The 25,927-nt window shown below is 45.7% G+C and overlaps 1 protein-coding gene across 2 annotated transcripts; it reads left to right on the top strand.

The window, feature by feature from the left end:
• Positions 1–1,987: 1,987 nt before the first annotated feature.
• Positions 1,988–25,331, top strand: usp22 (ubiquitin specific peptidase 22). 2 transcript variants are annotated; one of them, XM_012864132.3, is made up of 13 exons: positions 1,988–2,555; positions 4,703–4,835; positions 12,780–12,893; positions 14,510–14,611; positions 17,029–17,195; positions 17,287–17,434; positions 17,610–17,712; positions 20,516–20,674; positions 20,754–20,880; positions 20,967–21,058; positions 21,434–21,496; positions 22,151–22,300; positions 22,398–25,331. In XM_012864132.3, the coding sequence occupies exons 1-13, from the start codon at positions 2,436–2,438 to the stop codon at positions 22,438–22,440; spliced, it is 1,521 nt and encodes a 506-aa protein (XP_012719586.1). In that variant the 5' UTR covers positions 1,988–2,435; the 3' UTR covers positions 22,441–25,331. The 2 variants fall into 2 exon arrangements, with proteins under 2 accessions (XP_012719586.1, XP_021172934.1); XM_021317259.2 differs by lacking the exon at positions 1,988–2,555 and adding an exon at positions 4,592–4,612.
• The last annotated feature ends 596 nt before the right edge of the window (positions 25,332–25,927 follow it).

Genomic DNA, 25,927 nt, shown 5'->3' on the forward strand with positions numbered 1-25,927 from the left:
TTCGTTTCCATCATTCCTTAACCGATCTCGGTTGTTGCTGTTGAAGCCCACTCCCATTTCACCGGGTGCGCACCATTTGTCACCCGGCATGGCGATCAGCGCGCAGCGTAGGCGGGGTTAATGCGTCATTCCATATGGCTAATCAGCCGGGGCACACCCTGGATGCCCCCTAGCAGAGGAAGGCCACGCATCCGCTTTGACCATGTGACCAAGATAAACGCAACGGTTTAGGTGATAAATGCGCACTCTTAAAAGAGTGTGAATCTGCGAAAGGCCTAAACCTCCAGTCCTAGACATCGACTGTTCAGCAACTTTTGAATGGGCTCTTCTAACCCACTTGATGCATCTAAAGGTTGCAGGACATGGCTCCTGAGGGCTGAAGCTAGAGACCCCTGCGCTGTCGATGGCGGTCCAGTCTGTTCTTTTAACCAATAAGAAATCTCCGGTAGTGGATACAGGGCTTTCTCAACAGCCAGCCGGTCCGTCGACCCGGGATGAAGTGATCACGAGCGAGTGGAGGAAGAGTTTTCCTCTTATGTGGACGCTAAAGTGTCTGTTCATGAGACGACGTCGGAGGTGACCCGAGTGTCACCGGCAGCCATTTGGGTTTGACGGGCATAATGTGGGCCCTGCTTCAGACTGCATCTTCACCCCTTGCTGGCCTCTCTCCCTTCCCTCTTTGCCAACCAAGGCAGGAGGTGATTGACGTCATTGAGCAAAACATGTGGATGCAACAGGGACCACCCTACCTGAACTACCTGAGTTTAGGTATAATAATCAGCAGAGGAAAGGATACAGAAGACCGGACACAGTCAACTGTTGATATTTTTTTGCGTATTGGAAGTCAGCATCCACTTGAAATGGGGCGTTCAGGTTCTATTCGATGCGCCAAACACCCGAGAAACTCAACCCAACGGACCTTTGTCGGGCATAAGCTGGAGCTGTCTGCAACAGGACGTTTCAGACTGTGTCAGTTCACACCCACCAGAGGGACATTTCAGATTCACGTTCAGAACCTGTGAATTAAAGTCTTTTTTTTTTTTTTTAAATAATCTACGCATCATCCGTCATTATTATGTACCATTAAAAGGTCGCTTCAGGGTTTTTTTAATATATGGGTCATAATCCTATATTCCACCGGCAAAGGTGGGAATCAAAACCCACCTAGGTGGAATGAAGTTGGTGTGCATAGTATGGAATTTATTTGTAGTATTTTTCAGATATGGGTGAGTATGGGAAAAAAACACAGATGTTATTCCCTATTGTCTAACAAAGGTGTTTTTCATCCCATCCTTATTTCCTTCTTGGTATTCTTCTTTCTACCCTCCCTCATACCCTTCCTTTCCAATGCCCATACATCTTTCCCTCCTTGTCCTTCCTGCTGCCCTTGAATCCTTGTTTTATTTTATTTTTACTTCTCTTCTCCATCTTTCCTGCCTCAGTCATGCCCTTCTTTTCTTCCCCTTCTGCTTCCCTTCATTCCTCCTGTCTCTCTATCTTTGTTGTACTTTTCTACTTCCCTTTTCCTGTGCCCTTCCTTCCTAGTGTATTTTCTTTTTTCCCGGTTCCTATCTTGTCTCAATTCCTTCAGTGTACTTTTCCATGATTCCTTCTTTTCATCCAGTTTCTCAGGTGCCTTATCCTACCCACAATGATATGCTATAAAATCATGACCTTTAGTGTTTTGCATTTTTAAGTTACTAAGAATTCTGGAAAGTTGAGTCTTAACGAGGCAGGTGATTTTCTTCTATACGATTTCTGACATAATAAACTGACAGGTCGGTTCTTAACTCTTCCCGCCGCCTCGTGGTCTTCTTCACCCAGGCCATCACCCGGTTGACTGTTGAGGAGTGAGTCCAGTCAACGAGCATCTCCACAAACAAGCGGATGTGGTTCACGGGAAGAGGCCAACCAATCACGAGGCAGCACCCGTCGCGTAGAGGCGGGACGCGTTAGAAGAAACAACAACGAACGTTGTCGCACGCCAATCAACGCCGAGAACGCGCCGCTGATTGGCCCCGCGTTATGAATGAGGAGGGTCCTGGCGACGGTCGCCGTGTTGAAATTCCAGTGCTAACCAACTTTAGCCAGCGTGCTAACATGTAACTGAGCGAATTAGGGGAGCTTCATGAGCTGCGCAGCCCCGGCTCTGAGCGCGTCGGTGACAACCTGCAAACACAGGCCGCAGTGTAAACATTGGCCTCCATGTTTGCTGCTGCGCGTGCATCAGCTCCTGCTACCGGGACATGGCCAGCTAGCTCGAGCGCAGCAGTCGTTGAATAAAACGAAGCTGGCGAGCTAGCTGGAGGGAGAGAGAGAGAGAGAAAGGGGGGGGGAGAAAAACCTAGCCGTTCGGACCGGGGTTGGCGGGGGGCGGCTTGTGAACAGGTTCGTCGCGCGGAGCAGGCGGAAAAGCCGGATGCTGTGAGACTGCCATGAGTCCCGCAGGCTGCCCCCATGTGAACAGCTTCAAAGTGGACAACTGGAAGCAGAACCTGAGGCTTATTTATCAGTGCTTCGTGTGGAGCGGTTCAGCCGAGACAAGAAAACGCAAGGTAACAAGTGGAGGGGGAAGACAAGTGTCCCAGTGTGCGACACAACGTGCTGTTTTTTTTTTTTTTTTTTTTGCTGGTCTTTGCGTTGAACGTCTGACGAGCTCCCCGCCCGTCCAGGACAGACACGTCTAATGCCAAGCCCGTGCTTTTTCGATTAATAAACGCCATCATCAGTGGTACAGCTCAAACTAAAGCAAACCAACAGACGCTCTGTCGCTCCCGTCAAGGCCAGAGAGTGACCACTAGGTCTGAGCGCCGATGCGCATCTCCCCGCGCTGCTTGGCGCTGCGCCTGCTCTGGCTCCGCTTCCTCCGGCAGCATTACGCAGCGGGTTCTCCTCGTATGTGTGTTTGTGTGTGTGTGTAAAAACGACACTGGCCATCCGCAGCGCGTGCTCGGTGTCGTGCCTCTCTGCACCCACCCTACGCTCGCACGTTGTCACGATCAACTTTGCGGACGACGTTACGCGCGGGGGTGCATCCCTAATGCGCAGCCCCTGCTGGCACCCCTGCTGATGAAATCACCCCTGGTGATTTTCAGTGCGTCTCTTTCCCACAGATTAGCCTTGCCAGAGGATGCCCTAGCTGGATTGGCCCAGAATGGAAATCTAGCTGTGGCGGCAGCGTCATGCTGTGGGCCACCTGTCGCTTCAATCACACCCGTTGTCAGCTTTTTGCAGACGGGCATGTTTGCCTGCCCTGCTCTGTAAAATGGCTGGATCAAGGAGCATATGCAAATGTCAGTTGTCTTTCTTTTTTTCCCTCATGTTTTAAGTCTTGCAACGTCCGGACGTTGATGGGCCTGCTCTTAACGGACGCCCCCCGGGATCAGACCGGGGCGTGGTGACCTCGGGTTCCAGATGCTTTCCCGCTTCGACGCGGAGACCTGCAGTCGATGCGGTCATTTGCAGCCGTCGCCTGCTTTCTCGTCTGAACCATTGGGTTGCTCTGGCTGCGTGTTTAGGGTCGCTTTCCTGTCGGGAGACGCACCTCGGCCCAGTCTCTAGTCTGTCACCGTCTCTTCCAGGGTTTCTTGCTTCGTGCTTTGCTCCCCGCGTCCTCCCCATCAGCTCCAACTGGCTTCACCATCCTTGCTGGAGATCCTCTGCTCGCGAGGAAGAAATGCAAGCTGTTTTTTCCCCGCGCACGTCCGAGCCGTGAACCTGTGGCCCTCGTACCCACGTATCTGCAGGCGGGTCAGGCCCGTCTGCAGATACATGCCGTCGTTTCACTCTGTTTTTCCTATTCCTTCTGCAGATGACATGACAGACAGCCTTTGGTCCAAACGTGCATCAGCGAGCCTTGCTTTCCCGTGACCCAGTTAGGTTCTTAACGAGTGTTTCTCCCTGTTTCAGACCTTTTTAACGTATTCTGCATTTTGAGGCCTGTTCTGACGGCGCTCCCAGCTGCAGCGTGCTGCGTGGGATCCGAACGGCGGATCTGTTTTCCTCTTCGTCTCCTCTCCCTCGTTCGCACACGACTCCACCGGCAGCACTCAGCTTTTATTAACACCCCGAAGGCTTAAATTTCACCTTTTCTTTGCCTTCTTCCCCTCCTCCATCCATGTTCCTTTTATTATTTTGCCTTTCATGCGTTGTTTATTTTTTTTTGCGGCATTACGCATCTCTTCTCGTATTCAAGCAGGCTCGTGTGCATGCCTGCATATCATCTGCATGCTTTTGAGCTGCTGCAGTCCACGCTGCGTGCACATTTACGCCTCCCTCCCTTGCCTCTTGTCACAGACAATCAAACAGAATGTGTGTGAAGCGCAGTTAATAATGCATAGGATTTTTTTTAAATATACCCTCTTTACACTATAGATGTTTTATAAACATAGCATCTTTTGAGGACCAGTATCATGGAACACATGCTTATTACCGTTTTATGCTGATCTGGCCTATATTTCCCCATTTAGTATTTATGGAAATTAATAAATTCTAGCTGCAACTCTGCTGTTTTTTTTAATATATATATGGTTCTGGTTTTTAAGCCGAGGCATTTGTTAACGTTGGTTTTGATGGAAGCAGAGCTGGAGATGATGTGATGCTGTCAGCTTTGGTAACAAGGAGTTGTGAGTACTCATGACATTGCCCAAACCCACCTCTCTTGATTCTTAGTTTGTTGTTGTTGTTGTTGTTTTTTTTCCAGGCCAAGTCATGCATCTGTCACATGTGCGGCGCCCACCTCAACAGACTCCACTCCTGCCTCTACTGTGTCTTCTTCGCCTGCTTCTCCAAAAAACACATCCACGAGCATGCCAAGAGCAAAAGGCATAACCTCGGTATGACCAGAAGCACACTCACTCATTCCCTCGTTGGGATCAGACAGTTGCTGCATGAAGTTTAGGAAGTCAGTGCAACAGATCACAATCAGTAAACCAGTTCTAGCATGAGAGGTCTTGGGCCAACCCCTACTGATCCCCACTTGTTTTTTATTTTTTATTTGGTCCTCTGATCTTTTCTCTTTGAGAACTATAATGTAGAAAGAGGTGAAACTAGCATTAAATTATTATTTTTTTTAGATTTCCTGCCCTGAGGCCTGAGCAGTCATGAACTATTTTAGGAATCAAGGTAATGTTACTCTGTTACATAAACAAGGCCTTACTAATTGAAACTTAAGGCCAAATCATTACAGAATTGGCATTTTAAACTGTTTTTCGCATCTTATATTGCCAACGAGCACGATTAGCGCAGCTAGCATTAATACAGGGGCCTCTGCCTGTATGTCCTATAAAATGTCGATCCTTTAACTTGAACATTTCCAAATCCAGCATGTACTATATAACAGGTTGAAATCTAAAAAGGATACAACAGATCAACTTTGCTGTATTCCGTTAAGCCTTCCTGTTGTCTGGTTGTAGCTGTGCTCTCTTTCCCTGTCTATATCAACCGCAGGCGGCTCTTGAGCTGTCCTATAAAATAGTTTCCTTTTACTCTGCTTCTTGTGTCTCTGTGCTTTATTGAGCTTCTTCCCTCGGTAACAGTACCCACATTAAAGTGTTGTGTTATTCCTGCAAGTTGATAGCCATTAGATATGTCACTTTCACTGATCAGGTAAAGGTCAGATTTATCAGACTCTGACCTGCCAGTCACTGGCCACGGTCTGTCAAGCTGTTCATAGTTCCTGTGGTTATTTTTTTTTAATGTACCTGGTTTGCACCCACGCAAGTCTCATTCAAAATGGTGCAGGGGATTCCCTCGCCGAACAACTTTGCATGTGTTGGCATTAACTATGTTAAATGCTGTTTTGTAGCTGCTTATTCTCTGACCTAAAACAGCATGCGCAAATTACTGGTATACTTTCAGGGGTGAGTTTCCTGGCCAAGGTTATGGGTACAAACAATGATTTTGACTTCTGTTTCCATCAATTGCAGCATAAATCAAGTATAAAACAACAAGCAACAGTAAAGCCATCAGCTTTTATTTAGTAAAGCAATGTATTTTTTTTTAGCCTTTTATTTAAGAAAGATCCCTACAGACAGGCTGTATTCCCCACCTTCATGTCTTCCTGTATGCAACGGGTGAACATACCATCTTCTTCTACGTCTTGAGCCCTCAGTTTATTTATGTTTAGCTGCCACAAACACACCAACTATTCAGCATGATTGTTTACAATACGGGGCGCAGCCATTTTGGAACTGTTTCCTCTCTTTTTACGGCATTTCCACTGGTTATGTTGAGTGGTGTCCCCCCCCCCCCCCCCACCGGCGCAACAACCCAACATGCGAGTATAACTGCCTCAAAGCTACAGTTGGTAATCCTGTTCAGAAAAACTTTGTTATACTGGGTAAAATCGTCCAATCACTGCCTTTAGCACCAAACGGCAGTGAGTGGTCAGAGTTTTGGTTCTTTCCCCGTTCTCCTCTGTCCCTCAAGTTCCGGGGTTATCACCTTATCTATTGGTTGTCCCACATGCCGACCATTCAGACATGCTCACACAACGCCAGTGTGCTCGTTACTTGTTGATTTCTGCTTGCTGGCTGCGCATGTGCACTTCTAGTGTGTATGTATCCAGTTAGTTTAGCGATTAGCTTCCCTGTTAGCTTTTCATTGTAGCTCTGCTGTTCCCAACGTATACTTTGAACTAGGGCAGTACGATTTTGCCAAATATCAAAATTTTAATATGTTTAAACCATAATTGCAATTGCGATTTAATTTTGACTTTTCTCTGCATTAACCACAAGCAACAAAAATGACCTGTAGATAAAGATGTTTGTAAACAAGGACTATTTAAAACAAGAAAACTGTTTATTAATTAATCTGAATATTTTTATTCAAGAGAATAGCTTGTTGAGTTGGACATCAATCCTTTTTGAACATAAAGTGCAACCAACAAAAAAGGTCTATGCATTAAACAGTTTGTTCAGTACTTAATTCTATGGTGAGATTCCTGAAAGTTTCTGGTATAAAGAAAGTCTAGATTATATAAACTCTCAAACAAATAATAAAACTAGACTATCTCATTGCTGCAACTCTCTTCCTTTCCATGTGGAGGCAAACCCACATTAGACATTACAGACACCTTAAGGACATGTCTTATCCATTGTTTCTTCAATTCAACTTTATTTATATAGCGGCAAACGCATCCCAAGGCACTTTACATAGTCAAATTCTATCAAATCATACAGACAGATTGGTCAAAAAGGTTCTTATCTAAGGAAACTCACCAGATTGCATTGTCTTGACAAGCAGCATTCACTCATTCTGAAGAGCGTAGAGCCACAGTGGACAGTTAACTGCATTGTTAATGGCTTTGCAGCAATCCTTCGTACTGTGCATGCATAAAGCGACAGTGGAGAGGAAAACTCCCCTTTAACAGGGAGGAAAACCTCCAGCAGAACCAGGCTGTGTGAACGGTCATCTGCCTCGACCAACTGGGGGTTAGGGAAGACAGAGAAGGGACACAAAAAGCACAGAATCACACACTGATCCAGGAATCCTTTCTATGTTATATGGTAATGGCAGATGATCTGTCTCCCTTGGATGATGTCACATCTAACAGACCAGGTGTACCTACAATGAAGAGAAAAATGACAGAGAAGAAAAAGTTCAAAGTTGAAACTACAACAAGCAATGTATAATTGAAGAACAGTAGAACTCGATAGAGTGAGAAAAATATATCCTGATGTCCTCCAGTAGCCTAAGCCCATAGAAGCACATCCCCATAAGTAGGTCAGGGCAACCTAAGCCACTCTAACTATAAGCTTTGTCAAAAAGGAAAGTTTTAAGATTAGTCTTAAAAGTAGACAGGGTGTCTGCCTCACGGACCGAAACTGGGAGTTGGTTCCACAGGAGAGGAGCCTGATGGCTGAAGGATCTGCCTCCCATTCTACTTTTAGAGACTCTAAGAACCACCAGCAGACCTGCAGTCTGTGAGCGAAGTGCTCTGTTAGGAACATACGGGGTAATCAGAGCTCTGATATATGATGGAGCTTGATTATTAAGGGCTTTATACGTTAGGAGAATTTCATCAGAACTCTTGCTGCAGCATTTTGGATCAGCTGAAGACTTTGAACTGCATTTTGTGGACTTCCTGATTGTAAAGAATTACAATAGTCCAGCCTTGAAGTAACAAATGCATGGACTAGTTTTTCAGCATCATCCCTGGACAGAATATTTCTAATTTTGGCAATATTCCTGAGGTGAAAAAAGGAAACTCTGGAAACCTGTTTAATATGGGATTTAAATGACATGTCTTGGTCAAAAATAACACCAAGATTTTTTACTTTATTACCAGAGGCCAAGTTAATGCCACCCAGATTAAGTGATTGATTAAGAAGTTTATTTTTTGAGGAAGATTACAACTTCTGTCTTGTCAGAATTCAAAAGCAGGAAATTTAAAGTCATCCAGCTTTTGATGTCATCAAGACATGCCTGTAGTCAAAGTAACCGATTGGATTCATCAGGATTTATGGATAAATATAACTGAGTGTCATCAGCATAACAGTGGAAATTAATCCCATGCTGGAATCAGTCAGACAGATACGATTTTTAAGTCTTTCTAAGAGAATGTTGTGATTAACTATATTGAATGCACCATTTAGATCTAACAGTTACATAACCGAAAATTGCAGACCTCAGCGATTTGGAAATTGTATTGTTGTTTTTTTAAGTTGCAACTATATTGCAAATGCGATTAATTGTCCAGCTCTACTTTGAACATGGCTGAGTGTCGCAAGAAGCAAACTGCTTACAAGTTTAAGAGAAGAAGCGGAAGGCATCAGTAGAAAGAAATGAGACCAGAGTGGATTTTATTGAAAATTATTTTTAGCCCTCATGCCACATTGACAAGCTGCTGCCCTGAGCAGTGAGCCATATTAAGAGCCAGCACTCACTAAATCAAAGCCAAAAGTCTGAGCATTCAAAGTACAGAAGCAAAATTCAGAAATCGTTGTCACTCTGAATTTCCATGGCCCTAACTGTAAAGTGGCGCGTTTCCATTGAAGATTTCAGCCCTGCTCCGCTCTACACTGTTCTACTCGCTCGCTGCCTCTTGCTTTTCCACAGACCCTCTGGCGGCTGGAGCTGTGGCTATAAGCCTCTCCTCCAGCCATCAGCATCGTGCACTCTGCCGCTCTTCAGAATCACTGTGAGACGTTAACACTTTAAAGAAATTTGGGAATTAAAAACTCAAATCATTATATTAAAACAAAGGAGTACAAGTTCTGTTTTTATTATTGTATGTGCATGGATGTCTTGAATATTTTTTTTTTAAGAATGAAATGATCCACCATGAGAAATAGCTGGATCACAAATCAGTCTGAACTAATAAATAAAGCCCAGCTTCTCTCTGCCTGCAGAAGTATGGAGGTGACAAGGGGCGGAGAGTCGAGACTGTCTGGTCCGCTCCAAAGTTTGCTTCACGGACATAAAATTTAGGGCTTTATGTGGAAGTATATGCCTCAGCCATGGCCAGAACGACGATAACAGCTTTTCTTTTTTTCAGGCTTTTCTTTTTTTCAGGCATGATTCATGGCTTGTAAATGGTAAAATTTATACAGGTGCTGGTTACATCATTAGAATATCATGAAAACGTTTTTTTCTCAGCAATTCCATTGAAAAAGTGAAACTTGGATATTATATTCATTCATTGCACATAGACTGATATATTTCAAGTGTTTATTTCTTTCAATTTTGATGATTATAACTGATAACTAATGAAAACCCCAAATTCAGTATCTCAGAATATTGGAATATTAAGAACAATACAAGAAAATACTTTCCAGAAATATTGGCCAGCTGAAAAGTATGAATCTGTTCAGCACTCATTGCTTAGCTGGGTCTCCTTTTCCCCTCGATTACTGCAGCAATGCGTCGTGGCATGGAGGCGATGAGTCTGTGGCACTGCTCAGGTGTTATCAGAGCCCAGGTTGCTCTGATGGTGGCCTTCAGGTCTTCTGCATTGTTAGGTCTGGCGTAGCACATCTTCCTTCACAATACCCCATAGATTTTGTGTGGGGTGAAGGTCAGGTGAGTTTGCTGGCCAATGAAGAACAGAGATACCATGGTGCTTAAACCAAGTACTGGTAGCTTTGGCACTGAGTGCAGGCACCAAGTCCTGCTGGAGTATGAAATCTGCATCTCCATAAGGTTGGCCACAGCAGGGAGCATGAAGAGCTCTAAAACGTCCTGGTAGACGGCTGCATTGACCTTTGACCTCAGAAACCCCAGTGGACCAACAGCAGCAGATGACATGGCGACCCAAACCATCACAGACTGGAAACTTCTTCCTCCAGACTCCGGGATTTTGATTTCCAAAGGAAATGTAAAATGTGCTTTCATCAGGGAACATGACGTTGGACTTTATTAGCTGATTAGAGTGTGGCACCAGGTGTCTTCAAAATTGGACCTGGCATATTTAGATTTTCTGAGATGCTGAATTTGGGGTGTTCATTAGTACAGCATGAAAGAGACCTGTATTTAGCACCTACATGGCAAACAACTTTGCACATTGCTGCCATCCTGTGGTAGCAGTAGCACGTTGCAACCAGGTTAAAACAAGACAGTCGTATTTACAAACTATTTGGAATATTTCCTGTAAGGATCCATGAGTCACTGCCATCCCTACATAACCAGTCCCACTCGTCCTAAGGCTGAATTCTCTGCTTCTTTGTGCGATATAACCGATCTACCGTTGGATATTAATATTGCGAACCAATAAAACATTTCAGCAGACACTAAATGCGCCTTACCAGGATGCTGAACGTTTGACATGATGGTGAAAAAAAATTAGCAGAGAATAAAATTATTTAAAAAAAACGCTCTTTCTGTGTTCATATGTTAGGACTGTCAAGCACTTTTTGACAGAACGATCAAATACGCAACACACGGCCAAAAAACAAAAAACGGAGTGGTGACCTAGTGGTTGGAGCAAGGCGCTAGCATCCTGGAGAGATTGGAAATTCCTTGGTTCAAATCCCACAGACTGCCACTCTGGGTCCCTGAGCAAAACCCTTGGCTCCAGAATGGCCCAGCAGAGTGGCATCCCGCTGCTCCGTAAAGGACGGGGTGATTGTAGAAGATGCATTTCATTGGAACGCACAAAAGTTGCAGTGACTAATAACGCTGAAGATATTTATTATATCCTGTAACGGATCCGGGCAGCACGACTCGCTGCCCAGGACTGCAACTCTTCAGGGGTGGCACGAGTGCTGGAAAAGACAGTTGTCCACCGTTAGGTCCCTAAGTGATTTATTTTATTCATGGCTTTTATTAAAATTTCTTCTGTTGTGTAGCGCTGGTGCTCCTGGCTGCTGCTGACAAAGCGTCTGACATGATTGCAGAAGGCGAGGTCTACGCAGGGCGCCGTTCATGCTAGACCTGCCCCTGACTCTGTGTATTAACACGAGCACGCAGTGACGACTGCGTCTCTGAGCTGACCTTCTGATGAACTGCTGACCTGCTGACGACGTGCCTCAATCTCAGATCCTTCCCTCGCCTCCTTTGTTCTGCACGGAGCATCATGGGCTTTTTATGCGCGTTCTTCAGGTTCAGTTGGATCCTGGGCGACTGGAGGCCCAGAACCTCCAGCAGCCTCGTTCTCTCGCAGGCTGTGGAAAAAGCCAGGGCGGAGCGCTCACCTCGGACACTAATGATGTCATTAACCCTCTTTGTGCGCGGCTTTCTTTTATTGTGTATGCCGTAAAGAAAAGCGGGAAGAAGTAAGGTGTTCGCGTTCCAAATATGCAGTAAAAGGCGTTTTTATCTTCCGTTCGCAGCGTCGCCCTGATGATGTCGCCTTCAGTTTGTTCATTCTCATCCCGGAGGTGAGCCCGGCAGCAGCGGAAAACGCTCCGGGTGCCCAGACAAAATCTGGGTTTGGCAGATGTTGAGAAAAACCAAGATTTGTTTAGTTGCTTTTCCTTTTTCTTCTCCTTCTCTCTCCTTCCCCAGGCTGAGTTATCAGTTCGCTCAGGAAGACTCCCTGCCGCGCGTGGACGTGCAATTCCCACCGAGTGCAATTGTACGTTTAATTAGGTTAGCTGCTAAATTATATGCCACAAAAATAGTTTTAAAATGCAGAGAAAAGGAGCAGGTCTCGGCAGACCAGGGACGGAGTAATTAAGCCTGTAACCAGCCCCCTGAAACCGGCAATTATTAAATAACCGATTCTCATCTCATTTGGTCTTTTACCCAACCCGCAGCTTTTCACTCAACCATTCATGCTGTTTGCTTCATCGTGTGGGCTTTTCTCCATCTCCATCCTCCGTTCCTTTTGCCCTCTTGTTCCCATGGTTACCCAGTGACCCTCTCCACTGCACCTCTCTTCTTCTCAGGGCTTTCTGAAACCCTTCCCCTCTCTCTCTGTCCTTCACCGCCGCTTGCGTCTCTAATTTTTCCTTCGCTCCGTACCTGCAGACGGCGTCTCCCGAGAGAGGCCCGCAGGCTGGTTGCTATGGCAACATCAAACAGGTAGCTCCGGGGTGCAGAGGAGGGGGGGGGTGAGAGAGCAGGAACAGGGATGTAATGCGAAGGCTCGAATGCAGTTTACGCAAACGGGGGGCCTCCCTCCTCCTCCTCCTGCTTCTTCCTCACGCTTCAGGGTGTCCCTCTGTTGTTTCCAAGCGGTGTAGATTGATCACCTGAGGCGGTTCACTCAGATTGCACCTAAACCACCTCTTCCTCACGCACCAGTACACCGACGTGTTCTTTGCTTTTGCACAAATTGGATTCATACGTTGCCTTTTGTCATCGTCCCCTCCCCTCCCCTCTCCTCTCTCCTCCAGCGATCGACCTGCTGTATGGGGGAATTTACTGCTTTATGTGCCAAGACTACATTTACGACAAAGAGATGGAGCAGATTGCCAAAGAGGAGCAGAGGAAAGCCTGGAAGATGCAAGGTACAGCAGCACTGAACACACATCCAGTCTCATGTCTCGGGCAGCGGGCCTCATAAGGTCCTTGTGGAGTTCAGTCTAACCCGATCTTTCACGGTACGCGCAGCGCCTTGTGAAAATATCCGTACTACTTGAATTTCCTCATTTTATTTTTTTATTTAACATGTTGGAACCTCAGGCTTTGTACTTTATGCCGCGACAACCCAATGTGGGTGATGACTGAATTCTATGGGAATCGGTCCAAGTTTTACAGAATGTTTTAGGAAAAAAATAAAAATCAGTGGAGTGTCGCTGATTAGCTATACGGGTGTATTAACTTTTAGGGTCCAGGCACGCGCGGCACAAAGAGGCCATAGAAAGTTCCATCTGACGTTTGCTGGAAGCCAGACATGAGGAAAGAGCTCCGGATAGCTGAGACAAAGGCCTGCATGCAAAATGTTGTAGGGGGAGGAAAAGCAGCGCTGTCTATCTCTATGGTGAAACACGGTGGTGGCAGTGTTATGCTGTGAGGAAGCTTTTTCATCATCAGCTAATCTGGTCAGCGATGACGTGGAAATGGATGGAGCTTAATACTCTTGTAAGAAAAGATGTTAGAGCCTAGAAAAACTCCAGACGACCCCATACACACACCCAGAGCTACCGTTTTTTCTGCACTATAGGGCGCACTGGACTATAAGGCGCATTAAACGAAACAAAACAGTCAGATGAGTCAGTCAGACTTTATTAAACATGTTCACATTAACTCCCAACCTTGTTCAGTTGTAACACATTGCGCAAAAAAAATAAATAATCCAATACCGCTAAACCGTTAGTCACAAATCTCAAAACTGTTCAGTTATAACATGTTAAATACAACACAATACTCACTTTGGCAACTTATTTCTCGTCCACAAATCCCTCAAATTCTTCTTCAGTGTCTGAGTTTAACAGTCGGGCGTTTACAGCACACACACACACACACACAGAGTAATATTATGGTGAAGCACAGTGTGTATTACTCCGCGTTGCGTCCTACTAAAACATTTTGACAGAGCACCGTGAACCACACAAAATCGCTTCAAGGTCAGTAAGCACAACCAGAACTAATCCGTATATAAGGCGCTCAGGATTATAAAGCACATTGTCGTTTTTTTGAGGAAAAATAAAGCCTTTTAAGTGCGCCTTATAGTCCAGAAAATACGGTACAGTAGACTGGTTTAGCTCAAAGCACGTCCTTGTCTTAGAATGGCCTCGTCAAAGTCCAGGCCTAAATCCAATTGAGAATGTGTTCCAGGAATTGAAAATAGCTGTTGGCACGCGCTCTTCATCTGCCTGAGCCTGGGCCAGTTGGCAAAGGGCAAAGAACGAGATTTTCAGATTCTAGATGTTTAGATCTGGTCGCAGCCTGACCCCCAAAAACTAGCTGCTGCAGGACGTGGCTCTACCAAATATTACCTGTGGAGGGCAGAATGGACAGCTCGTACCTTTTCAACCGACTAAAAGTGTTTCTTTTCAGGCTTGTCTAACATCACAGTTGTAAGAGGCTATTCAGATAAGCCTGCCTGCACCAGTTCTGAAATAAAAGCAAATTAGGCAAGCATGTAAATTTAGTTTCACATGCATTTCCATTTGTTCTGCAGGCATCGGGGAAAAGTACTCGACGTGGGAGCCCACCAAGAGGGAGCTGGAGCTGCTTCGCCACAATCCCAAGAGGAGGAGAATCACCTCCAACTGTACAATTGGTTTGTGCCTCTGCGCTCACAGAACACACACACACACACACACACACACGGACCAAACCCGGAGCCGACTGCTGTCAGCATCATTTGGTCTGCTGCTTGGTTATAGATGGATGGGACATCAGCAGAGGAGGAACATGTTTTGTTTATGGGGCTTTCGTAATCTTGGTCTGCCAAGACGGGCAGTTAGACCTGATGGACTGAGCCGTTTTACTGACGCATTCAATGACTTGGACCATTACACGGTGCATTTTTAGATGAATGGTGCATTTGAGGCGGTGTGTTGCGTCAGGGCTGTAATTGCACCGGCGCAGCAGGGACTGTTGGACGGAAGCGGTGTGGAGTGGTCCGGCTGTGTGCCGCCCTGACGGCTTCTGGCATCCCTTTTAACACCTTGTAGCAGCCTGTTGTGATCTGCCCAGATCCATTAGCATCATTGTTGCTGCTGGAGGATGGGCTTTACAGTTCTGGCCGCTCATCAGCCAGATTGCCACCTCCTGCTTTCCTCTAAGACCCCCTCCCTCGACTCCGCCAGCGAGTGGTCGGCCTGTGGAGAGAAATGCTTTGTCCTTTGTCACTGTAGATAATCAGTGTCTTTCACCCCGAGCCCTCTTTTAATTGTGTACTCAATGGAAATGATCCATGGTGTTTTTTTCTACAATAAAAAATGGCAGCGCCCTTTTTCTGCCATTGTAGCAGGGATGTCTGTAACAGCTCTGAGCATCTAGAGACTCATTCTTCTTGCATCATAGCTCACACGCTGGCAGATTAGATGGAGAGCATATTTTCAAGTCTCGCCACAGTCCTAATTGGATTTAAGAATTTGACTAGGCCATAACAACAAAAGAATATGGCTTGATCTGAACCGGAGTGTGGGGGTGTCAAACTCAAACACGTAAGGCAGTAATATTTGACTACATGGTGGCCCTAGGAGCCATCTGGGTGAGTTCATGATTGTTCCTGTGGCCTTCAAAGTAGGAACATTATGGGGTTATTAGGTTGAGGCAGTTCAAGACTTAAATGAATAATTAATGGACCATGGTATTGATAAATGACAGTAGACCAAACTGTAAAAAAGTAACAATCTAAATGACTATTTTGGTCTTTTAGATTTGAAAATAAATATCATTATGTATAGTTTATCGTTTCCACTCTACATCTGAAATTCAATAAGAATAAAAACCACTCCCCAGTTTGCAGCTGTGGGCTCTCGTTTTAGTTGTCCAAAGCTTGGAGAGTGGTTTTAGGACCTAACCCTGTTTTGAAGTTCTCTACAACCTCTCCCTGACCGGTCTGCTGCGTTTCATGGTCCGGTTGTTCTCCAAAGTTCTCCAACAAACCTCAGAGTCCTCCGCAGAGCACCTGGATTTACACTGGGAGTAGATTACACACAGGGGACATCTGACTGCAGTTAGTGGTCCTGGATTTTATTTAGGGGCATCAGAGTACCAGGGGCTAAATTAAAATCCACACAAAACTTTCTGATTTTCTTTTTTTGTTTATTTGTTTTACTTTTAATGCATAAAAGTTTAAGGCCTGAACCCCCAATAAAACACAACGTCCCGACTTTGAGTTGGGACGTTGTGTAAAGCATCAATAAAACCAGAATACAAAGCTTTGCTAATCTTTTTGAACCATATCGTGATGCTTAATGTTTAAACTCATCAGCTTTATCTTTATTTTTATTTTTTTTTCAAATATTGACTCATTTTGAATGTGATGGCGGGAAGACGTTCCAACAAAGCTGGGAGGGGCCTGTTTAGCACTGGTTTACATCATCACCTCCCTGAAAAAGACGTTTGTCCACTCTGAGTCAGTCCGGCTCAGAGGAGCTTCGGGTCCAGAGAAGCCAGCGGTGTTTCTGGGGGGTGTCGACTGACTCTGGTGTTCCCGAGCCCACCTGGTAATATCTTTAGGGAGTGATGTTTGCCGGCTGAGGGGTCAAAGGTCACCTTCGGTGCTGGTTTTCAGCCTCCCTGCTCATATCAAGTCTTTACTGTCATTATGCAGCCATCATGAAAATATGATGAGATGTCGGCTCTGAATATGCTCTGAACACACAGACACAAATCAGACACCCGTGGAAAAAGGAAGAATGAGCGTTCTTAGAGAAGACCCTCAGAAAGGCGGATGCTCCATAAGGGGGAAAAAAACATTACGGTTAAGCTGCACAACAGAGGAGAAAGACTTATGAGAAAGGGAAACGTAATGCGCCATTATTAGTAGGTGATGTGGCATAGTCCGATAATAATGAGATGTTTAACTGAACAAGAAAAGAGAAGTAACTGTTGAGTCACAGTCAGGTAAAAAAAAAATCCTGCATCTTGGATGAATGTGCCAGACAGTCAGAAGCTGAACAGTGTGCTAATAGTTGTTAGCATCTTTAAATTAATGCGGTGATTAATGCCGTTCCCTCTCAGGCCTGCGCGGTCTGATCAACCTGGGCAACACCTGCTTCATGAATTGCATCGTCCAGGCGCTGACGCACACCCCGCTGCTGCGCGACTTCTTCCTGTCCGACCGACACAAATGCGAGATGCAGAGCAACTCATGCCTGGTGTGTGAGATGTCGCAGCTCTTCCAGGAGGTGACTATCCTTTTTTTTTCTCTCTCTCTTTGCTCCAACTGAGCTATGGAGAGAAAATGTTCCTCTCATCCCCTCCTCCCTCTCCCTGCAGTTCTACTCAGGCCACCGCTCCCCTCACATCCCGTTCCGCCTCCTGCACCTGGTGTGGACCCACGCCCGCCACCTGGCCGGCTACGAGCAGCAGGACGCCCACGAGTTCCTCATCGCGGCGCTGGACGTGCTGCACCGACACTGCAAAGGTGAAGCGCACACAGGCGACACGGCAACACAGGGGGGAGCTGAGAGGATGAAACGAGACGATGGCGGTTCCTCGCTGTCACTTTTGTCGGCTTTACAAGCCGGGTGGGCGGTTGTGAAGTTGCACGAGGTGGCCAACATTTCTCTTCTGTACGTGTGTCTGGTGTGTCCCCACAGACGACAACGGGAAGAAAGCCAACAACCCAAACCACTGTAACTGCATCATCGACCAAATCTTCACAGGGGGTCTGCAGTCTGACGTCACCTGCCAAGTGTGCCAGTAAGTGTGTTCGGGAGTGAAACCATGAGCCGTAGTCGCGCCTCACCGGAGACTCGCCGGGTCTGGAGAAGTCCAAGCTGTGATGTTGCATTTGCTGTAAAACTCTAACTGTTGTCTCCTTGTGATCCACCCTGAGCTCCACTGTCCTTCAGCCCTGCACATCTGCACCGTGGGCCGCTACGCTGCAGCAGCAGGAAGCCTGGTGCCTCAGGAGTGGTCCTCTAGCTCCACCTGCTGGCTTCTTGACACCATTGAAGCTTTGAGCTTCTCTTTTCAAAGAAGTTCACATGTTTGAGTTTACAGTTACAGTTTAAAGAAAAGGCCGCGTCGGTGGGGTCAGGACCTTTTTTTTATGATTTACAGAAATGTAGAAATATTCTTAAAAGTTGGGGAAAAGAAGCACCAAGCTAAAATGAAACCCAATCATACTTAAATGAAGCTTGGAGCTGCTTTGCGGGACTGAAACTAAACATTTTCTTAACAAAATGCTCTTTAAAATGTGTTTTGTTCAAATAAGCTATACCCTCACAATCCTAACTTTTCATTTAGTTACTGGTACCCCGATCAGTAACACTATACAAACATGGCGTTTCAGGAGGCAGCTGCACAAACTTCTTTTGGCAAAGGGTGCTTGAAGATCATTAAAGGTCAGAGGCAGCTAAATTACAATTACAAAAGGCCAGAAAACGTGCAACAAAAGCTTAGAAACGCAAATGATGAATTTGTTAGAACCTTTATTTATGGAATGTGTAGATAAATTGTTGAATAATTCCAGATGAAAACTAAAGCTGCACAGAATCTGACATTTTTGGTAGGCCAACGTATTTCTAGCCTCGTGAGACCATCCTGATCTCGCGAGCTTTCAAGGTTTCACTCGCAGATCAGTCTGGCTACTTTCCGTTAAAGAAAATTTGGAGCCGTTCACCAAACGAACGTCCAATCAGCGTTGGCTTTGAGGCGGGTTGAGGTGTGACGAAACAGGAAGCGCGACAGTTCAGTCTAAAGAACATGGCGGCTTCAGCCGATGAAACTAGCGTTAGCGTGGCTATCGAGCAAGTTTTATCGGAATTACAGAGTGTTTCTTTGCTGAGCTAACGAGCCTTTACCTGCAGCAGCAAGAGTAGCTTGGCTTGTGGTTGTGTTTTCGTCGTCGCTCTGTTACGAGCGACGACGAATCTGATTGGTTCATTTGGCCCGTCTATCACCAACATAGGCCAATCAGCTAACCAGTATTTTCGCCCCTTCCCAAAATTACTTCAACGGAAGGTTTCCAGATGGATATGCGGAGCAAATCTATCTGGCGGAGTCAGGTAAACGTATTTCAGGTGTCGCACTTCCTCTCAAGGACGTGAGGTAGTGAACTCGTTATGGAAGGGAGGTGAAAAAGGGAAGTCATGACGCCGGCTGGAATGTATCAGTAGTCAGAAACTACGATCAGCAGCTGGTTCAGTCTAGAAAAAGTCGCCTCATTTCCAAGGAGATCCTTCCTCTGAACCGACGGCTGTCCCGCTGCACACCATGGTAGTCTGATGTGTTTTGACCTTGAAATGGCAGACGTTATTCATAAGTTCTTGACTCAGGGATTAATTAGTGGATATGTAGTGAAGTTTGACATCTGTCAGTTGTGGCTGTCAGCAGCCACCAGGGGGCGCTTTTCAACCATGGAATCATCTCTCCCCTTGCTTTCTGCAAGAGGTTTCTTTTTTTTACCCCCCATAAATAGTGTGATTGCCATTTAAGCCCAGGTTGTGCACCTCTTAGTCTGGCCCTAAGCTTCCGAAGTGAGCCCTCCCATCTTATTACTGTTTGGTGTGTCTACATCACTATTTGTATGATCGGATGATCGAGAAGAGTTTCAAATCATCCAAATTAGTGAAAACTAATTCTACTGTGGGATGGTTGCTAATTTCCCCCGTAATGAATGTTCTATAAATTCACCACGATGATGGAAAAAAAAAACAAGAGCTCTGATTCTACGCTCTGTTTTATTGTTCTGTGTGGGACTAGGAAGTGAAACAAAGGGCGCTCCTCTGATACTCGACACTGGTCTTCTTGCTTTAAAAGCAGGAAAGCAGCTTTTCTGCTCCAACAGTTTGACTTATTTTTTGTCTTTGCTATGTTAAGAAAGCAAAATATGCCATTCTCCAGGGTTTCCTCTAGGAATGTCCACTTAGCATATTTTCTACAGTTGGCACATTGCAAAACCGGAACTGAAAATAAGTAAAGTTTGTCCTTGATTTGAGCAGGTAAATAAGATGATCTGCCAATAGAATAGAAGTAGTAGTAGTTTGACCCCTAAAAATAAGATAGCTATACTGCACTTGAAATAAGATGGCGGAAATGAGTTGTTCCTATTTTAAGTGCAGAAATCTTATTCTATTATTATTTTTGGACTGCTGGAGGAAGCCGGAGTACCTGGAGGAAACCCCCGCTTGCTCGAGGAGAACAGGCAAACTCCATGCAGAAAGAGCCCAGGCTGGGATTCGAACCCAGGAACCTTTTTGCTACCAACTGCACTGTGCAGCCCAGAAACGACAGTGCTGTAAAAATATGAATACGAGCATTTTGTTTCATAAAAGACGACGTATAGACCTGTTTTATAGGAAAGGTGACCTTACATGACCCCTGTTGTGATCTACGTTTAGAAAATACATTTGATAATTAACCAGGCCGTCTTGGAGGGGTTTGTTGAAGCGGTGCGGCTCCCCGTCAGCTCAACAGGGGAAACGCTGTTCTTGGTAGAATCACAGAGTTCAGTCTGCTCCTCCTTGACACGTTTTCAATTCCTCCCTTGCGTCTCTAGTGGTGTTTCGACGACCATAGATCCGTTCTGGGACATCAGCCTGGACCTCCCCGGATCCTCCACGCCTTTCTGGCCCCTCAGCCCCGGAGGAGATGTGTCAGCACTTAATGGAGAGAGTCACACCACTGGAGCCACAACCCTCATGGACTGTCTGCGCAGGTAAACCACGCAGCTTTTACACATAGAAACAAATGTACAGGAAATCTGCCGTCCAAAACCCCAAATTCTCGCTGTTCAGGTTCACCAGACCGGAGCACCTTGGCAGCAGCGCCAAGATCAAGTGCAGCGGTTGCCACAGTTACCAAGAGTCCACCAAGCAGCTGACCATGAAGAAGCTGCCCGTTGTGGCCTGCTTTCACCTTAAAGTAAAACTACTGAGTTTGACCTTTTTTAAATGACCGTGTCAGTGACCACAGCTGAGATCTAACGCTCTTCTGTCCGGCTCTGTCAGAGGTTCGAACATTCAGCCAAACTACGCAGGAAGATCACTACCTACGTCTCATTCCCACTCGAGCTGGACATGACGCCCTTCATGGCCTCCAGGTGAGCAGGATTTAAAAGAGGAGCCATTGGTGCAGAAGCTCATCTGATGTTTGGGGATGGAGTCAAAGTATAGATTCATAGTTTCCATTAAGTCTGTATGGTGCAGAAGGCAATAAAACTGACATTTAGTCTGCTTTTTCATGTATAGATGTAAACGCCTTACTGTCCTGACCCAGAATGTTGAAATGACATTGGAGTAAAGCAGATCTTCTGAATTTCACTACATTACTGGTGCCCCAAGCGGCATCAGAACTCACAACCTTGAGATTGATATAATTTCATTCTTACTGACGCTGCCCATGCGTCATGTGCAGCATTAATGAGAAATTCAACATTTAGATCTGATTCGCTACTTTTGTTTTGTTTGGGTTTCAGTAAGGAGAGCAGGATGAACGGCCAGTACCAGCAGACCGTGGACACATTCAACAATGACAATAAGTAAGCTGAACACAAATGGACACAAAGCCTCTTTCAGCTGTAAAAATCAGCAGTTTATCACTTGCAGGTTAGACTTTGCTTTGTTGGGGGAAACACAAACCCTATTCCCAGAACAGCGGTGAAACCTTAGAACATTCGCCGCTGGTCCTGGCAAGCTAAGACTCTTCCGTTCAGACACCAAAGCGCTGGACCTGCTGCGTCGCCTGGATCCTGATGCTGAGGCGCCTCTCTTAGTCGCTGATTACTTACTTTTTCCTAAAGTCATACGTATCACTGCATGGCTTTCTTTGGAAATCTCTTGCTGATGCTGCTTTGATCCCATCTCATGATTTCTTTTTGAGAACTTTAATATGAGAAGACCCGAGAATGTGTCCAATATTGGAATGGACTGTTTTGAGTTTGGTAATCGGTGGATCATGTTCCACACTTTGTTTGCTCATAATATGTTCATCCTCTGGGATGGAGTCTGACTCGTGTACATGTCCACACCGGACCTCACATCTCATTGCCCGAGTTGCTAGAGCTCAGAGAGGGCTGGAAGTGCTTGGACATCGCTATATTTTTTATCATTCCTGCCCACTGTCTCATATCATGCCGAGACGCACCATTTCATTCATGTCATGTCATTTTTTTTCCTTCCCTTTGTTGTTCCAGGTACAGTTTGTTTGCCGTGGTGAACCACCAGGGGACACTAGAGAGCGGCCATTACACCACCTTCATCCGGCAGCACAAAGACCAGTGGTTCAAGTGCGACGACGCCATCATCACCAAGGCTAGCATCAACGATGTACTTGACAGTGAAGGGTAGGCGGGTCTCATATCTACACAGGAGGTCCCCCCCCCCCCCCCCCTCCCATTAGCAGGGATTGGGTTTGACGGCGTGCTGCTCTTTTCTCCTCAGGTACCTCTTGTTTTATCACAAACAGTTCCTGGAGTATGAATAGTTTGCAGCCTGCGCGAGGAACCAGGCAGGAGGGGGTTAGTGGCACGGCGAAAGGTGAAGAGGGTCAACGGAGGCGAGGAGACGGAGAACACGAGGCTCACTGAAAACATAGAACCACCTTCACCGCGCACAGAACCCGGCCCGCCGTCTCCTGCGCGGGATAAAACAGGATAAAATGCAAGAGACGCAGACACTCGTGTACTTGCTGAAGTTGTCACTTGAATTCAGGACGCGAAGAGGGAAAAAGAAGCTGTGAAAGTCTGCTCTTGCTTTCAGCTAATGGACAAAAAAAAATCTCTCGTCCCTCCATCCACCTGTCAGAGTAAAACTTCGGGAAGTTTTACTGAATCCGAGATGTTTTTGTTTCTTTTTAACCCCACGTCCTTCATGCTTGCACAGCTATTTAATAACATCCAGGGGTTGAAAGAAGCCGAGCTCGCTGCACCTGCACAGATTTCACCGGCCGACTTCCCCCGACACAAGCACATATTTGTCGACCGTGCAAACACTCCTCTACAAGACCAAACATTCTCACAATGGAAGTCGTCTTCTTATGCAGTTTCACTTCAGACCTGAACTGAAGACTATCGCCTGACCTGACAGTATTCTTATTATTTGTCAGATTGTTGTAGTCCAAGTGGTACTATTATTTAAAAAAAAAAAAGAAAAAAAGCTTCTGTCTCTCTTCCAGCTTCTATAGTCAAAGAGGGCAAATGAAAGACCCAGTAAATCTATTTTTATACATCTTGCATTCAAATGGTTTGTTTACGGTTTTTCATTCTCTTGAAGAAAAGAAAAAAATGCATCGTTCATCTGTTAAATCGTGCCGTCGATTTTGTTTTTCTACACAGAAGAGAAAAAGATGCTAATGCGTTTTGGTAAAGCTGCTGCTATTGCTGTTTTTCGTTGTCACCCAGCCCCCCCTGGTAAAGTAGTGTAAAAAAACTGTTGAAATAAAGTCATCTTTTACTGCATTATCATAATCTCACCCTGAAAATTTCAGAAAAATATACCCTTTTTAATTTTGGTTTAGCTGACCAAAAGAATCCAGTTTTGTTAAATCACTGGTGGCACGAGTGTTGGTACCCCTGGTTTTAACATTTGTACCTCCTTCTGCCAGTAGGACAACTCTGTAACGTTTTACAGGGTTAGGGCACACAGAGAAGCAGATCTCAGATCATTTCTCTTTGCAGAGTCTTTCTAGACCCTCTAGAGTCCAGAGTCCTCTCCTTTACCCATTTCTTTTCTACACAGTGCAGGTCTGGTGACTGAGATGGGGAGGGAAGGTTGATTCTTGCCTGCTCAGCCAGTTCTCTGTTCATGTTCTCTGGACATGAGCTTTGGAACATTTCCTGTCCAGTAGCCAGATGGTTTCTTCATAAACCTGTAGACGAGCACCTCTCTAAACCGATTCTTTTGCCGATCGAGCAGACTATAGCCCGAACACGAGAGCTTTCAGAAACGAAGACGGTGACACAGAAGGGTCGCTAAATGTGTCGGACATCTTCAGGGTTATTTTTTTTTTCCCCGAAAAACATTTGGCTGATGTCCAGTCATTTACGTTTCCCCCCTTAATGCCTTGGCACACTTGAGCACAACCAGTCCAATATATGTTAATAGCAAGAGATGATGTGCACAATGCTCTGGTGTGTCTTTGCCTTTACTCCGCCAGCCAGCTGGTCATAACAGCCGTCTTTAACCACTGACGTAGTCCGCAACCCCGACAGGCTTCCTACACCTTTTTAGTAGCGAATCGGACCTAACGCATCTCTGCTCCCCTTCCACACATTAGGAGGTGGTTTCCTTTAGTTTCACACCAGCTGGAGTGCTTAGGCTTGACTTGATGCTGACTTTTCTGCTCTCTACCACTGAGCTTCTGTTCCTGACCTTCCTGTGTGGCCATTCAGTCAGTGTGGTTCTTCCTGTTTCCCTGGGGTGTAAACACGCAACACAGAGGTCCATTTTCTTTTATTCTGGCCTATCCCGTGTATGAAGTCACGGGTTACAAATTACCAGCCGATTTTTAAAAACGAAAGCAAAAATTAAACATACGTTGACGGGTACCTACAATCGTGCCACTGATGATTTTTTTTTTTCTCCGCTTGATAACTGCAAATCAAAGTTTCTGTAAGATTATTTTACGACAGTAAAAGGTGAATTTACTATAAGGCTTTTAACACATCACAAGGAATGCCAATACATTCTACTGTGAATGGCTTTCCATTCAGAGACCCGCCCCCCTCCCCATCCTTTCTAAATTGATGGCATGTCGTCAGGTTGCAGGTAAACGGCCTAAAAGGAACCACCCGGATGAAAAGATGGAGGTGGAGTTTTGTGTAAAAGGGGCACAAAAGCTCAGTCCTGCAGTGTTAACCGTCAACCGCATGTAGCTCTGACCGATCCGTCTGTGTGCGCGTGTCCCAAGAGGAAGAAAATCAAAGATTAGAGTAGATGTTTGTATAAAATGTGCTACTACGTGTAAAGAGACAAAAAAAAAAAAGACAAAGTGTGAGATCTCGTTTGTATGCACGTGTGTCGTGCGTATGCACTGTACGTTTGTGTACTGAATCAGTACTTGCATTCAGCATGCTGTCTAAGCTGGTATCACAGTTTGATATGTTAAGTTTTTTTTTTTGGTTCACATGTATGATGACACCTATAAAAGTGTGTGTGTGTGTGTACAGTTTTGTTTGTATGAGTCAGAAGGTGAAACCTCGAAGCCGATGAAAGTCGCTCCTCCGCACCGCCGGATCCGGTCGGAAGGTGGCGGAGGGCGCGAAACTGGTCCTGACCTCGTCAGCCATTCCTTCTCGCACACAGTTGTTACTGCTGCAAGGACTGGACGCAGTGATGAAAACACACTCAAATAAAGAAAAACGTATCTGGAAAAAACCAGAGTGCTGTGTCGTTGTCGTACGGGTCGATCCGCTGAGATCGTTGACCGTGTGAGCCTTCGCAGCTCGCAGGGGGATCGTGGAACCACATAAGGGGCGTGGCTTACAACAGCCTCCAATAGTGATGTGTGAGACAAATGATCAGGGTCTCCACTGTCTGGTGGAGCTCTGCGAGGATCCTCATGCAGGTGGTCTGGATGCATTCAGTGTTTAAATCACAGGAGAACTTGTCATGGGCCATCTTCCCATTCTGCTGATCAATGTGTTTCTCTCACAGACGCTGGAGGATCATCCAGTGGTTCTGCTCATTGTCAGATGTAACAAAACGAAACTATGAACTGAAAGAGGCTTTTATTCATTTTTTTTCAGCCTGAGAATTTGACACGCAAAGATCCTGTAAACGTGTTCTGTGTGCAAACGGCCCGTTCATTATGTGCCTCAGGCTGGTGTTGAAATGTATTATCAGGTCATCTGAGTAGCGTTTGCAGGAACTGGTCAAGGAGGCTGCCAAGAGTCCTGTGGTATCGTTGAGGGAGCTGTAGTAGTTTCTGGTTGTGTTCTACATGTAACTGCTAATAAGTCTGGACTGATGGG

This window comes from Fundulus heteroclitus, unplaced genomic scaffold (genome assembly GCF_011125445.2).
Source record: "Fundulus heteroclitus isolate FHET01 unplaced genomic scaffold, MU-UCD_Fhet_4.1 scaffold_151, whole genome shotgun sequence".
In the NCBI taxonomy this organism is placed as follows: Eukaryota; Metazoa; Chordata; class Actinopteri; order Cyprinodontiformes; family Fundulidae; genus Fundulus; species Fundulus heteroclitus.

Excerpts from the sequence above, each read along its gene's own strand:
- usp22 (XM_012864132.3), top strand. The coding sequence starts at position 2,436 with ATGAGTCCCGCAGGCTGCCCCCATGTGAACAGCTTCAAAGTGGACAAC. Across the intron at positions 17,196-17,286 it reads TGTCGCAGCTCTTCCAGGAG|TTCTACTCAGGCCACCGCTC; the intron begins GTGACTATCCTT and ends CTCTCCCTGCAG. Across the intron at positions 21,497-22,150 it reads ACATTCAACAATGACAATAA|GTACAGTTTGTTTGCCGTGG; the intron begins GTAAGCTGAACA and ends TTGTTGTTCCAG.